Source organism: Embiotoca jacksoni, unplaced genomic scaffold (assembly GCF_022577435.1).
Source record: "Embiotoca jacksoni isolate LCO1_2020_lvr unplaced genomic scaffold, fEmbJac1.0.p SCAF_34, whole genome shotgun sequence".
Lineage (NCBI taxonomy): Eukaryota > Metazoa > Chordata > Actinopteri > Embiotocidae > Embiotoca > Embiotoca jacksoni.
The window spans coordinates 3,452,298-3,466,240 of NW_027185386.1; the positions used below are offsets into that span (position 1 = coordinate 3,452,298).

The 13,943-nt window shown below is 47.7% G+C and overlaps 1 protein-coding gene across 1 annotated transcript; it reads right to left on the reverse strand.

Moving 5' to 3' along the window:
• Positions 1-265: 265 nt before the first annotated feature.
• Positions 266-13,931, reverse strand: LOC138207750 (calpain-15-like). The gene is made up of 14 exons (XM_069165229.1): positions 13,841-13,931; positions 12,701-12,863; positions 11,163-11,350; positions 6,939-8,001; positions 6,144-6,352; positions 5,850-6,033; positions 5,200-5,423; positions 4,642-4,767; positions 4,224-4,376; positions 3,550-3,711; positions 3,235-3,455; positions 2,554-2,693; positions 1,975-2,153; positions 266-1,177 (listed from the first exon to the last, which is right to left on the reverse strand). Exons 3-14 carry the CDS (start codon positions 11,321-11,323, stop codon positions 1,000-1,002), a joined length of 3,000 nt encoding a protein of 999 aa, XP_069021330.1. The 5' UTR covers positions 11,324-11,350; positions 12,701-12,863; positions 13,841-13,931; the 3' UTR covers positions 266-999.
• Between the last annotated feature and the right edge of the window lie 12 nt (positions 13,932-13,943).

Sequence of the window (13,943 nt, forward strand, 5' to 3'; positions counted from 1 at the left end):
CTCGCTTACAGCCACGTAGTATGGCAGGACATTTTAATGCTACAGAACTCGCCTGAGAATCATCACGTTTTAAGATTTCTTTAGCATCGAAGCAATTAATTAAAAGATGTCGGGACGTCCAATGAGTACATCGCGAAGAGAACCCGTTCATAGTTAATTCGGCGGGATTAATTTCACAAAATGTAAAGAATTGTAGGCTACAACACGGTGTTAATGGAGCAGACCAACTCACCGTAGCCTCGTAGCAACACACACAATTCACCAATGAAAATATGTAATTTTATTTTCAAATGTTCATTTTCTTCACATTTTTCCTGAATGTAGTATATACCATATATACATATTAACTTTATTATAAAGTAGCCACAGAATGAACACAAAATACAGTCATAGTTCACCCTGAATTCTAAAAAATGTAAATCTAACACAATAAAAACAAACTGCATACAGTTCTAATAAAACAGATAAGCAGAAGAAGACGAGCTCGATATTTTCCAATTGAAGCATCATAACAAGTTTCAAACATTTGCATAGTTTTTTTAATATCAATACGTTTTTTTGGACTCCAGAGAATAAAACTTTTTTTTTTTTTTTAAATATGTTCTTTAAAAAAAAAACACAACGAGAATCCAGCATAATTTAAAGTTCATAAAGTGCTAATGCCTTCACACAGCAGGTCTCCACTGTACCTCTAAACTAAAACACTTTATTTAAATAGCTACGTGTGTTGAGACTGCACATGGCTGAGTAATATTAAGGAGAATAAACACCAGTGTGAGTGTGTTTTATTCCCGTCAATATTCACCACATCTACTCATCTATCACCAGTGCAAATAAGACCGTTTGGACCTGAAAACCACCCTGTGACGAGAACAATAAAGTGCATTGTGTGTTTTATTACATGTTTGTGTTTGTGGAGGGACGGGCAGCTTCTGCTTCATCTCTTGGTCTCGGGTCCTCTCCCTCCCAGCTCCTCGGACCGGTTCTGGACTCTCCGGGTCAGAGAGGTCGAGGCTGGTGCAGACCTGCGGTCTCCGGGCTCAGAGCCGGACTGTGCGTTGCCTTCGAGGGACTCCAGTTCCCCAGAGAGGCCTGGACAGCCTTGCGGTGAGCCAGTCTGTGAGTGATGGAGAACCCGGCGTTCCCCTCCAGCTGAGACAGAACCACCAGCACCTGCCTGAGAGGGAAAACCAAGTCCTGGTTCAACACCGTCTCCTAGAAGTTACACGAATAAATAAACTGTTTCCTTATTTAAGTAGGTGTCGCCATCTTAAAATTTTGGAGCAGGAAGTGACCATATTTGGACAGGCTGGGGGAGGAGCCAGCAGTGGATCTGATTGGAAACCTTGACGATACTACGTCCCGCCCATCGATAGCTGTAACCTGACTGCACCGCAGGCCTGTCAATCAAACAGACACGCCCCCCCCAAAAACAGGTCTTCTTGAATCTTCTTTTCTAATAAATGAGGGATTATTTTCAGATGGACCTCCAGAAAACTAATAAGAAGGAGTGACTTTAGCTAACAACACCGAGATAACTGATGGAGACATTTTATTGACTTTGTATATGATGAGAGAAGTTGAATGGGAGTCTATGGAGCCGGAGGCTTTTTGGAGCCGACCTCTAGTGGCACTCGGTGGCATTGCATCTTAAGACACTTCTGCATCGGCCTCATTTTTCAAACCCGGGAGTTCCGTCCAATTTATATACATCTGTGCTTCTCAAAAAAAAATTTGTATTGTGTCTATGCTGTTCTTTTCTCTCGCTGCTCACTCCAAGCAGTCGAGGCAGATGTCCTCCACCTCTGACTCTCGTTCTGTTGGAGGCATTTCTTCCTGTTAAAAGGAGACTTTTTTCCTTCTAGCTGTTGCTCATGTTGAATTGTTGCGTTCCTGTCTGTGATGTTCTGAAACTCTGTTGTAGAAACTTTACCGTGATAAGTGCCTGTAAACGAAGTGTGTTGCGTGTTCAACCTGTGCAGAGGAGGGATGCTGTCGACGGTTTTCAGGCTGTTGCGCGTCGACACCACGTTGAAGCTGTCGCTGCAGTCGCAGGACACGTGCAGGTGATGTCGTGGGTGCCTGTTCTCCACCATGACGATAAGCCCCGCCCAGCCGTGGGTCAGGTAGTAGCAGGTCATCCCCTCCCGACCCTGACACGCGCGCACACACACACGCACACACACGCACACACACACACACACTAAAATACTCTAAAATTTTCATTATTTAAATTGAAAATACTTCAAGATTTTCTTTTATATTAGTCTTTATATCAAGGAAAAATAATAAATCGTTTTATGAAAGTGTTATGTTTTTACATGTATCTCACCAAATGATGCTGTCAGTAGAGATTCATTTTTATAATTGTGTACAATCCGGCAATATCTGAACCATGTTTGTGGGACGCTGTATGACTTAGAAATGTGAATGAATAATGTGCTCCGTGTCTCCAGTTTTATTCAATTGAACGTCACAGTAAAGAGTCTTCTAAGCCCGCGTGGAGTCGTTCTATTTTACGAGCCGCTGAGCTGACCGTGAACGCAGCACTACCTCGTGTCGCTCGCCTTTGGTTTCTGCCAGCTGGATGACGGCGTCGGCGATGGTGGTGTTGGAGGCGGTGACCTGCTCCACCATCACCAGTCTGGAGCTGTAGACCGCCAGCATGAAGCCCGGCGCGTCGGCGCCGCTCGCTGGAGAGACACGGCAGACGATCGTCGACATTTTGTTTTTACAATATTCACATTTTAAAATACGTACAGAATCGCTCGGATGAGAATTCTTACAGCTGCAGTTCTTTCTGTTTGAGTTGAAAAGATTAAAAATAAACACAACACTGGCTTCGATCATCTTTTAGGTAGAAATGTTCCAGTACAGCTGATGTTTCATTCATTCATGTGGTGTTTGTTTGAGTTTAAGACCAATATTCTTTTTTTTTTTTGCTCCACTTTTGGTCTCCACCACCTCCCGAGGGGAAAAAAATCGGTCTCTCTAGCTGCCAAATGCTCGGCTGTCTTCACCAGTTCATCTCTAACTGTGTCGGCCAGCTGTTTGCAGCTGAGCATGTCATGTACAGAAGCTTTTTACAGATGTTTCTGCCTCACAGAGCGACTTAAAGAGACGCTTACGAGAACCAGAAGAGTGATGCTGTAACCCGAGAGCCGAAAAAAAGTTATAAAATCACCATCATGCCGTCGCACAGCTTGTTGTTGTTGTTGTCGTTGTTGTTGTTACCTGCGCCGTCGGAGGCGGAGCTGTGCCAGTGGTTGAAGGCGCAGCAGAGCACGGCGTACTCGCCGGGCTCCAGCATGACGTCGCAGCCCACGAACCTCCTCACCGAGCGCCGGCTGTGCGCCAGCAGCCGGCCCAGCGTCAGAGTACCGGCGCTGTCGTAGGCGACTCGGAACACCAGCACGCACAGATCCAGCAGGTGGCTCTCCGCCGTGTCCCAGCGCCTGAAGAAACACGACGAGACAGGTTCAACGACCTTCGACGTCGGGCGCAAAACGCAAACGGTCCTGCCCGGGCGCATCTGCGGGCGCCTCCCACCTGCTGCCCTGCTGGAACAGAGCCAGCTCCAGCACCGTCCGCTCCAGCACCGTGATGGACGCCACCGTCACCGGGACGTCGGATCGTCGGGGGAAAACGCCCGGGACGCGGACTTCCTGCCAGTCGGAGTGGATCTTGCAGATGTCCGCCGAGTCGAAGTACCTGCAGGGTCGCACGCACGCACGCGTAGGTGTTTTCATTCATTTCATAAGTATTCACGAATGAATATTTAGTTTTTTGGGTTGTTTTGTCACTGAAACTGATCAGAAAAGTACCAGTTTATCCAGTTAAGATAGATTTGAATAGAAGTGAGGAAGAAGTCAGGAGTTCAGATTTTTTTCCTTTTAAGTAAATTGTTATTAAATGATTTCCAGTGAAGTCCCAGAAATTATTCCAAAAAAAACAAACTTTTCTTCTTATTTCATTTTCACAGAGATAAAACTGAGTTTAAAATTAGACTCCAGATAGAAATAAAAATTCCTTTTTAATATTGAAATTGAACTAATTGCTAATTGTGTTGACTGGAAATGGAAAACAAGCTCCCAAACATTAAGCATTGAAGCCAGCCCCTAGTGGTCCTCGATGGTTTTACACTTTAAAAGGTCCTTCTGCTCTGGTTTCATTTTTCAGACCCGGAGACTGTGAACAGTTTTATACGGAGTCTGTGAATCTACCTGATGAAATCCCAGAAGTCCATCCAGAAGAGGCCGTCCTCGGCCCGCTGGGCGCACAGCACCCTCTTTAGGTGAGGAGGCCACTTCGGCCAGTTGTCGGCCCATGCTCCGTTCCAGGAGAACCGACCCCACGGGTTCCTCAGCTGCAGCAACCTGAGACAGATCCCATTATATACATCATATACATTTACATACAACATTGTGTAAAACTTTACAGGGATTTCAAGTTTTTTTTTTAATCTAAATCTGAATACTTCCGCCTCTACACATCGTCACAGCTTGAGTGTTGGCTGACCGGTTTTTTTTCTAGTTGTCATTTGTTCTCTGAGTTTGTCCTTCAGGCTACTGGGAGGAGGCGCCGCCTTCCAGACTAAAAACCAGGGGTCATCGGGTTTCTCGGTGCAGATTAAATCCTCACCTGTGGCCGTCGACATCCCGCACGTCGAGGACCGAGTACGCGTGACGGGGTCGTAACCCCAGAGAGTCGTACGCCGTGTCGTCCACCTTCATGTTCCCGCCTCCGCAGGACGCCCCCATCAGGAACCTGCGCGAACGCGACGATGGGATCGTTACGACACTGAGCTGGAAACAAACGGCTGCTCAGAAATGAGCTAAATAACACAAATACTATATTCTACACTGCAGTTCGGCTGAATGCTGCAACTTTTCAAAATAAAAGACCTCCAGTTTAACACGGGTCCAGCTGTATTCTAGGTTTAGACCTAAAACTGTGTTTCTTTCAGGAGGGGCGGGGGTCCCTATCGAAGGGAAACACTGGATATTATTCGTTAAATCCAATATTAGAACGATTTATTTGAGTTGTTTTTACTGCAGTTGGCATTCGAGGAACATCTGTGCAATTGTAGATGTAAAAGCAGCTGATTCAGCGGCTTTGGGTGAAGCTCAGCTACGTGAATAAATGCCACTAAACACGAGTGGCTCTTTCCTGAGTTAAAAAGGTCGGTCGTCTTCTCACCCGGCCTCTTTGGAGCTCAGCATGCGGGCCCAGATCAGGTCCGTGTCGATGGGCTCCTCCTTGGGGTTGGTGGCGCTGACCTGCAGGGCCAGCGACTCGCAGGGGGCCCCGGTCAGCGTGGACAGGCCCTCGATGGCGCGGCCCGCCTGCAGAGCGAAGTAGGAGCCGTGGAGCTTCGCCAGGGCTTTCTCGATGAGAGCCACCCAGAGCTGCTTCCTCTGAGCCTGCAGAGGAGAGCGGTTTATAAAGAGGTCGTCATCTCCTGCAGCTCAGCTTCAGCACCACATCAGCAGGACGGACATCTGGTGAGGGAGGACATATTGTCCAACCTCAACTCTGTTCTGATTTTTAATTCCTCTGGAGACCACAACCGGAATCTCATCTGCAGCGTAATCAGGCTGGAGGCTGAGAGGCTGCAGCTGACGCTCACAACTCCTCCTGGGGGGAAGGGGGTGCGGGAGAGGGGAAGGGGGGGGGGGGGATTCAAATGTAAAAAGGAGAAAGAAAAAGGAAAAAACACGACATGAAGAGACGGAGAAGGCGTTCAGGAGGAAACTGGAGATGTGGTGAAGCGTGGGTTTGATCTGAAACTTCTGTTGGACCCGACGCAGTGTTGCGATGATGACGCTCCTTCCTGCTGCACGTCTCACCTGAGAGAAGAGCAGGTGTCCGTTGTCGTCGCACGGCAGCATGTCGTCCACCAGCACCGTCGTCCACGAGCCGTCCTTGCAGAGACGCACCTGGTAGGCTCCCTCGGCGCACAGCGAGCGCGTCACCATCACCTTCTCCACCAGCTCGGGGCGTTCGGCCAGAACCGCCAAAGCACTCAGGAACCTGTCGAGCAGGAGACGGACAGAGATTATTTATCTCATCATGAAAGTCCTGAAAAAATAAACGCAACGGGTTTTTTTTTTTTTTTTTTTTTTTTAACTCGACCGGCTCACCAGCAGTTACCCAGAAGCCCCTGCAGGATGTCAGACGGACGCAGCGTGCGGAACACCGACCACTTCACGCCGCCGTCTCTGAAGTTGGCGCAGCTGATCTCGTGGGGGCGGATCCACTTGCTGACCCGGTGCTGGACGCTGTCGTCCAGCGGGAAGCCGACGGACTTCGGACCGGGAGGGAAACTGTCGTCCACGAACGTCACGGCGTTCTGAAAGGAGCGAAGAGCATAGAAATTAACTGTACAGAAATTAATGATGATGTGTGCTTTTATTTTGAAACCCCAGGGAGGGGGGTCCGTCTACGCGCCTCGCTCCGAACGGATTAAAGAAAAATATTTAATTATAAATGAGTCTGACTGAAAAATGTTGGTGAAATAAAGTTCCAGAAGTTTTTTTTTATCCCTGAGTTCCCCCCAGGCAGCTCGGTGTTATTAGCTTGTTGGTGGAGGTTTTTATGGCTCGTTTGCATCCTGAGAGGAAACCTGCAGGCAAGACTCGGGGCTGAATGATCCTCCAGAGAAACTCAAAGTGAATTCAGATAAACTTATTTCTGAGAGGAAGAAGGTTCTAATTTGGACTTTACGGCTGGTTTATAGGTTAATCTGTGAAAAGTGAGACTCTGAGTCGTCCCGGATACGAACCTCGAAAAGTATAAAAGCAAGCTGAACACCAGTCTCAAACCAAGCCCCAAACCAGTCTAAAACCAAGTCTAAAACAAGTCTAAAACCAGGTCTAAAACAAGTCTAAAACCAGGTCTAAAACCAGGTCTAAAACCAGTCTAAAAGCCAGTCGAACCTCTCTGCAGAAGCTGACGATGTTCTCCCACAGCTCTTTGGCCTCTCCCTCGTCGCTCTGCCGCAGCTCCTCCACCAGCATGCTCTCCTTCCTCCCCGGGGACGGCGTCGGTTTCAGCTGCGTGGCGTGCTGCTGAGGCGTGTGGCAGGCCAGGCAGTGTTTGGCTTTGACCTGGTTGATGAGAGTGCAGGCCGGACAGGACCACTCCTCCGTCCTGTCGGCCGCTCCGGGAGGAAACGACCCGTCAGGAGCAGCGGGGGACAGCGGGGACAGCTCCTCCTTCAGGGTGCTGAGCCTCCGGCCCGCCAGCAGCTCCGGCTGGGTGGAGAGGTGTGAGACGGCGAGCGTCGACGGACTCGAGCTGTGCGCCTGGCTGAGGCCAACATCCGGAGGGGGAACCTCTCTGCGGCTGCAGGGAACCGGATTATTGTGACCCGATGCCGGCACACTGAGCACAGAGTTCGTGTTCGGATGCGAAGCCTCCGCCGGTAAACAGTCTCCTCGGGCGGATATGGAGAGGGACAGCGCCCCCGCTGGCGGCTCGGCCTGCTGCGCCCCGGGGTCATGGCAGACCTCGGGGATGAGCAGGGCCTCGGCCGGGATCTGGGGCAGCGACAGTTTGCGCGGTCCGCCACAAGCGGAGCAGGACATGGAGGTGGGGGTGTTCTGCAGCGTGCACCTCGAGCAGTCCCACGAAAGGCTGCTTTTATCTGCGTCTCCGGGCTGCTTCCTGCTCGGCAGCTCGGTCGACGACGCCCTCAGGGGCCCCGAGCAGCTGCTGGAGCGCTGAGGCCGGGGCTGGACGGAGTCCTGGAGCGGGTCCAGAGTCCCCGTGTAGCCGCACAGTGTGCAGGCCAGGCTGTCGGGGGAGTTGGCCAGCGTGCAGCGAGGACAGGACCAGCGAGCGTCCTCCCTGCTGGTCCCGGGCCACATCCACCGGGTGTCGGGTTTTCGCCGGGGGGCCTCACAGATGGAGCAGCGGGGTGCGCCGGCTGCGTTGAGGAACGTACAGCAGCCACAGGCCCACTGGCTCCTCTGCATGGGCATCGAACCGGAAGAGAAGCTGCAGGGGGAAAAAACAGAAAATGAGTTCAGAGTCATATTAATTATATTACTCTGAAGTTTTATCCAACACCAACACTTGCACACGTCTGGGTGGTTGCTGAAAGAGTCGTGAAACATACAACCAAAACTGTATAACTGCGCAAACGTTTAATGTCTGCTTAAATTTCATCATCAGAGCGCTTTCCTCCAATAGAATATTATATTCTTGGATTATTCTATTTCTCATAACTCCAGTGTCGGCCTACTGTGCAAAGGCTTGAGGTCATTTTTCTCCCTTAAATTCTTTCTGCAGCAGGAAAACGAGGCAAAAAGAACCAACTTCATCCACAAGAAGAACCAGGAGTCCTGCAGTAGATCGTCTGATATCTGTATCATAGAGTAAAAGTCTAAAACTAAGTCTAAAACCAACCCCCAAACCAGTCTAAAACCAAGTCTAAAACCAGTCTAAAACCAACCCCCAAACCAGTCTAAAACCAAGTCTAAAACTAAGTCTAAAACCAAGTCTAAAACCAGTCTAAAACCAACCCCCAAACCAGGTCTAAAACCAAGTCTAAAACTAAGTCTAAAACCAAGTCTAAAACTACAAAACTAGTCAAAAAACAGGGTGACCAGATTTCCGGTGGTATGAGCACTAAAAGTCTAAAAACCAGTTCGAAATCTTTCCAGCAAAGTCCTGATGTCACCATGAGAGTGATTTCTTATCGTATAATGACCTTATTTATTGACTACCCTCCCTTCGATCTATGAACATGAGGTAGTTTGTCTGATTTCTGATCGCAGAATGAATCAGTGAGTCATTATTTTGAAATCTGCATTTAAATAATCCTCCTTCAGTGTGACAAGAATGACGTTCAGGAATGGTTCAGGTCCGGTTTGAAGTATTTTCTGTGAGACAGAAATAGTGACTCAATAACCTCCACAGAAATCAGATACATGACAAATATCAGAGGAGTCTTAATCTGAACTCTGGTTTCACAGAGCGGTAAATTCCCCAGAGACGAGGAGGAGGATGAGGAGGAGGAGAAGGAAGAAGAAGCCTCCAAAAATGAGGGAAATCCAAATATAAACGGGCGAATAACATTTTCCTGCACTCTGCGGCGGCTGCAGGGTAGAATATTAAAATGCATGAATATGGAAATGACACGAGGAGCAGCAGCAGCACAGCAACAACAGAAACGACGTCTTCCTCGTGAACCTGTGAGGTGAGTTCACACGCTGCGACGCTGAGTGAAGAACTGATGCGTTAAACATTCGCGTCGCACTCAGAGGTTCAAGACCGTGAAGCAGATTATCTTAAAACCGGCGGAGGAAACGTTGGAGTGCAGGATTCAGAGGGACGTCTGTGGGAAGGCCGTCCCACGACCCCACAACTAAAGTCTGTGTGATAAAATATTTTACTGACGACTTATCAGCTTGTAAACACACAACCCTCATGAGAAAAAACCCGTCTGCACTTTTACAGCTTTCAAAATGTGCCGAATAAAAGCATCAAAGTTGTTATTGCATAATTTAAACAAAATATTTTTCTAAATTTTTCTCAGGGTTATCGTCAGGTTTTATTTTTCCAGCTGAAATCTATTTATTTACTTCTTTTTATTTCGTTTTATTAAAGGCACATTTTATTTGTCCTATTTTATCTAATTTTAGTGGAGATTGTTTTAGTGAAGATTTTCTGATGTAAAAAAAACCTCAGCAAATAAATGTTTATTTTCATTACTATTATTATTATTATCTATAAAACCCGCCTTGCAATATGCAGGACTGTTGCCTTTATTCAGTTGTGATGTTTTTTTTTTAATACCTTCTCGCTTTAATAAGAAGTTGACGTATTCAGAGTCGTTGTACATATTTATGTCGTCACTCGGCTGCTACGCGATGGTGTAAACATGCAACCTAAGAGTTTTTACAGTAACATGATGTCATTATGAACCTCTGGAACATCTGGAAACGGCAACAACAAAAACGTCCGAAATGTGGAGAATTTCCTGGCCGAATCCCACGACTCCTCTTCTTTTCTCTTGTTCCTTGTGTCTCCAGATGTCGTCTTTCTTCTTCTCTTTTTTTTAACGAGTCATTAAGAGCCACTCTGATGTGCGCGCATCAAGCGCGGAGCGAAGCGGCCTGCGGGTCTGAAGTCCCGCCGGAAAGCTCGGGTGTTCTCTTCCGGACCGGTTGAACCATCAGGGATTTCCCCCGGCAGCGTTACGTTTCCTGTCGGCGAGTAACTCGACTCCGGGCTGAGTCTGATGAAGGTTGAGATGACTTACACCGGGCCGAATATACGCAGCATATCAGACAGAGACGCAGTAATAATTAATAAGGGAGGCTGTGGTTTAGTTTATATCGACCGATTCATTAAAAATTCATGTCAGAAATCCAAGATGTCCACAAATCCAACTTTCTGGACATTCAGTCGTCACATCAACGTGGAAAAAAAAAAAAAATCTTCGTCGTCACTCGTATTCACATGGACGACAAACGGAGAAACAAAACATCTGTCCTGGCAGATGTTTTTATACACTGACTTGTTCAGGGTTAATTTAAGGTTCCTGTTCGAAATGAAAGGGTCCAAAAACTGCAGTTCCACAAAATGGCCACTAGAGGCCGGCTTCAGCCAACCAACTGCGACTTCACCCAATCGGCGAACTGCTGTTTTGAGATTGTCATTTTGTCAGGCGCCATCTTGTTTTTTTGGGGGGAGCCAGATGTGACCATATTTGGACAAACTGTGGAGGAGCCAGAGGCGGATCTAACTGAGAACCTGAAGACATTATGCCCCGCCCACCTCTACCGGAAACCTGGCCGCACCAATCAAACCAACTAAAAACAGTTTTGTTCTCTGTATCTGCAGAATTAATGGGACTCATTTTAAATTGGTAGTTCTGGTTTGGGATCGTTTTAAACTGGTAGTTCTGGTTTGGGATCGTTTTAAACTGGTTTTGGACTAACTTTTTGGACCTGGTAAGGACTAACTTTTTGACTTTGTTTTGGACAAACTTTGAACTCGCTATGAGCTCAGAAAATGATTCCGGCCATAACCCAAGAGTTCATACACTGATTGTGATATAAATGTTACACGAATGTCTAACAGGATAAAAACAATGTTTTACATTCAAAAGGTCAAAGGTCACTTATGCGGCGACGCGTGGATGAACGTACCTGCGCTCTCGGTGCCGGCCCGGTCGGGGGAGCTGCCGGGGGATGAAGGTGCTCTGGCTGCTCCTCAGACAGCCCATGACGGGGGAGGGGGGCAGCGCCGCACCCCGGGGAGCAGCGTCGCCGTCGGCCTCCTCCACCAGGGAGGAGGAGGAAGTTCCCATGGTGCTGCCGGCTCAGGTGGAGGGGCCCTGAGAGACGGGGGGGGGGGGAGGGTGTGAATCACTGCTCATGTTTATCCTCCCGTGTTGTTTTGGTTTCATATTTTAATTGTTTTTAAGTGGATCTGATGTGTTTTCATTCTGTCCGAGAGCGGCTCGGGACGCAGCAGACCATAAATCCTGCACATCTGTCCATCGCTGCACATTTACAGACCAGAACTACGGAGGCCCCGAGAGACCAAAACACTGTTAGAAATAAAATATTTGCACAACCGAACGCAGAAACGGAGCGAACAGCACACGGCAAATGTTTCTGGAGGGACGACATGCTTGTTGTTGCCACGGTGACTCGTGATTGTTACCGAAGTGGACTATCCCCGCGTTTTCTGTTTGTTTTAACATCCAATGCAGTCGTCTTTCTGATATAAATACTGCACAGATGACGTAACGCTTTACCTCGTGTACATATATGTGCATCTTTACAGCCAGCTGGGAGTTTTATGTGACCGGACTGATCTGTATGAAACATGATCGATCACTGTGAACACATCACATCCCAAACGGTTCCTGCAGTTTTATGTTCTCTTAGAATTTTTTTTATGTTGGTTAAAATCAGTCAAATTTAAGTAATATGCAGGAGAATAATTCCCTAGTAGACCCTTTTTATATCCTTTCTTTTACAAGTCTGAGGAGGAAGGAAGTAATCATGTGACCTTTCACCTTTCACCTTACATGACATTGATCAGTTTCAATCAAAAGCTGTGTTTCTCTGTAGAAGCAGACAGCAGCCCTCCTGCAGGGTCTCGGTCCCAGCTCAGGTTAGTGAGATTAACCGGGTTAGTTTAACTCAGGATTCAGTCGGACCTCCTGGTCCTGGTCCCAGCTCAGGTTAGTGAGATTAACCGTGTTAGTTTAACTCAGGACTCAGTCGGACCTCCTGGTTCTGGTCTCCGCTGCCTTCATCGCCCTCCCTGCTCCTCTCCAGTTGTGTCCTTGAACAAGGACTTTAAATGTGTGAGATAACGTGCGGAGCTGCAGCGACCGCGGCGCACATGTTCTCTGTTCTCTACCAACATCCACTGTTTCTATCCCTGTAAAATAACATTAACATGTAAAATCATCCGTCTCCTGGAGCCTCCGACTCCTCTCTGACTGAGAACCATAATGATAATCATCCAGATGTTACCTGTTAAAATCCTCTGAGTGAATACAGATGTGTGCAGGAGAAGCCTCACTGCAGATGCTCCCCTGCTGATGCTGAAGTTCACGCAGACTTCAGGTAACCTGGTGCACCTGCAGTGCAGCTGGTGGCTGCCTGGCAGACTGCAGCGGGAGGAGGGACATGGAGGCGGAAGCGGCGCGGAGCGGAGCGGCACTCACCCGGCGGCGCTGGGGACGGCTGCTGCGGCGCGGAGACGGACGATCCCACCGGCGGTCCGACGGCTCCATGCAGCCGCTTTCATCCAGACACACCGATGTTGCACCGTCACCGCGGCTCTCCTCACGGCGACTCCATCAAGCTGCGGCGAGGAGGGACGACTTCCTGTCAGGAAATTCAAAATAAAATCACTTCGAGTTGGTTCAACTTTCATAATGTCGAAAGAAAAAACTAAAACCTGGAGCTACTCATAATGTTCACTCTGACTAACTGCCGCCAAACTCTCCTAAATCAACGTGAATATGTGTAAAACAGTACACACGGCTTTCTGCTTCTCTTTTATTTTGAAGGTAACCTCCTCCCCACTTCGCTCTTATTGTGGCAGTCTTCCTTCATGCTCGTGGACACTTTTTTTTTTTTTTTTCTGTGCAGGGACATTTTCGGTACAAGACACCGGGCAGCCGTGAACCGGGACGCACCGACTAGTATCCGGTCGGGATGAACGTCCGTCTTACCCCGGTACGATGCCAGGGGGTGACTTCTACCACTCACCAGACTCCATAGAGAATCTGTCTGAAATAACGTCTGCCTCATGAACACGGACACACATTTAACTTTAAGTTTGTTTTCACGAGTCGTTACTGCCTCCTGCCTCATTCGGTGCAAAACGGAATGCAGCAGAATGGATTGAATTTCAGGAAAATATACATTTAAGAGTTTTATAGGTCTTTAAATAATTCATTAAGCATTAGACATAAAACATGAAATATGACCGATGTTCCCGCTGACTTTTTTTTTGCTCCATAAAACAACTGTCTGTGTCTTTCTGCATTTATTAAAGTACTAAACCATTCCTCGTCTTGATATATTTATTAGTGTAATTATTGCTATTACCTGTTGTTATTGTGACATGTGAAGAACTCTGTATAGGCAAAAAAAGAAGAAGAAAGGGAATACGGAAAACACAATAATATTCTTTCTTGTTTTGTTATCAAAGGTGCTGAATACAAAAAGTTGTATTTCTATGTTTATCATTTTGTGCCCCTGACATACTTTTATACTCATAAACATTATTCAGCTCAGTTAAAAACTCTTAAAAATAATAATAATAATAATGTTATTCGTTCAAGAGGAAAACTTACTGCAGCGCGCCCCCTGGTGGCTGGTGGAGGCGCTGCAGCGGAGACTGTGGACGGGACACCGGTGTCCGTGCATCCATCTTCATCTCGACCCTCCTCCGCCTCC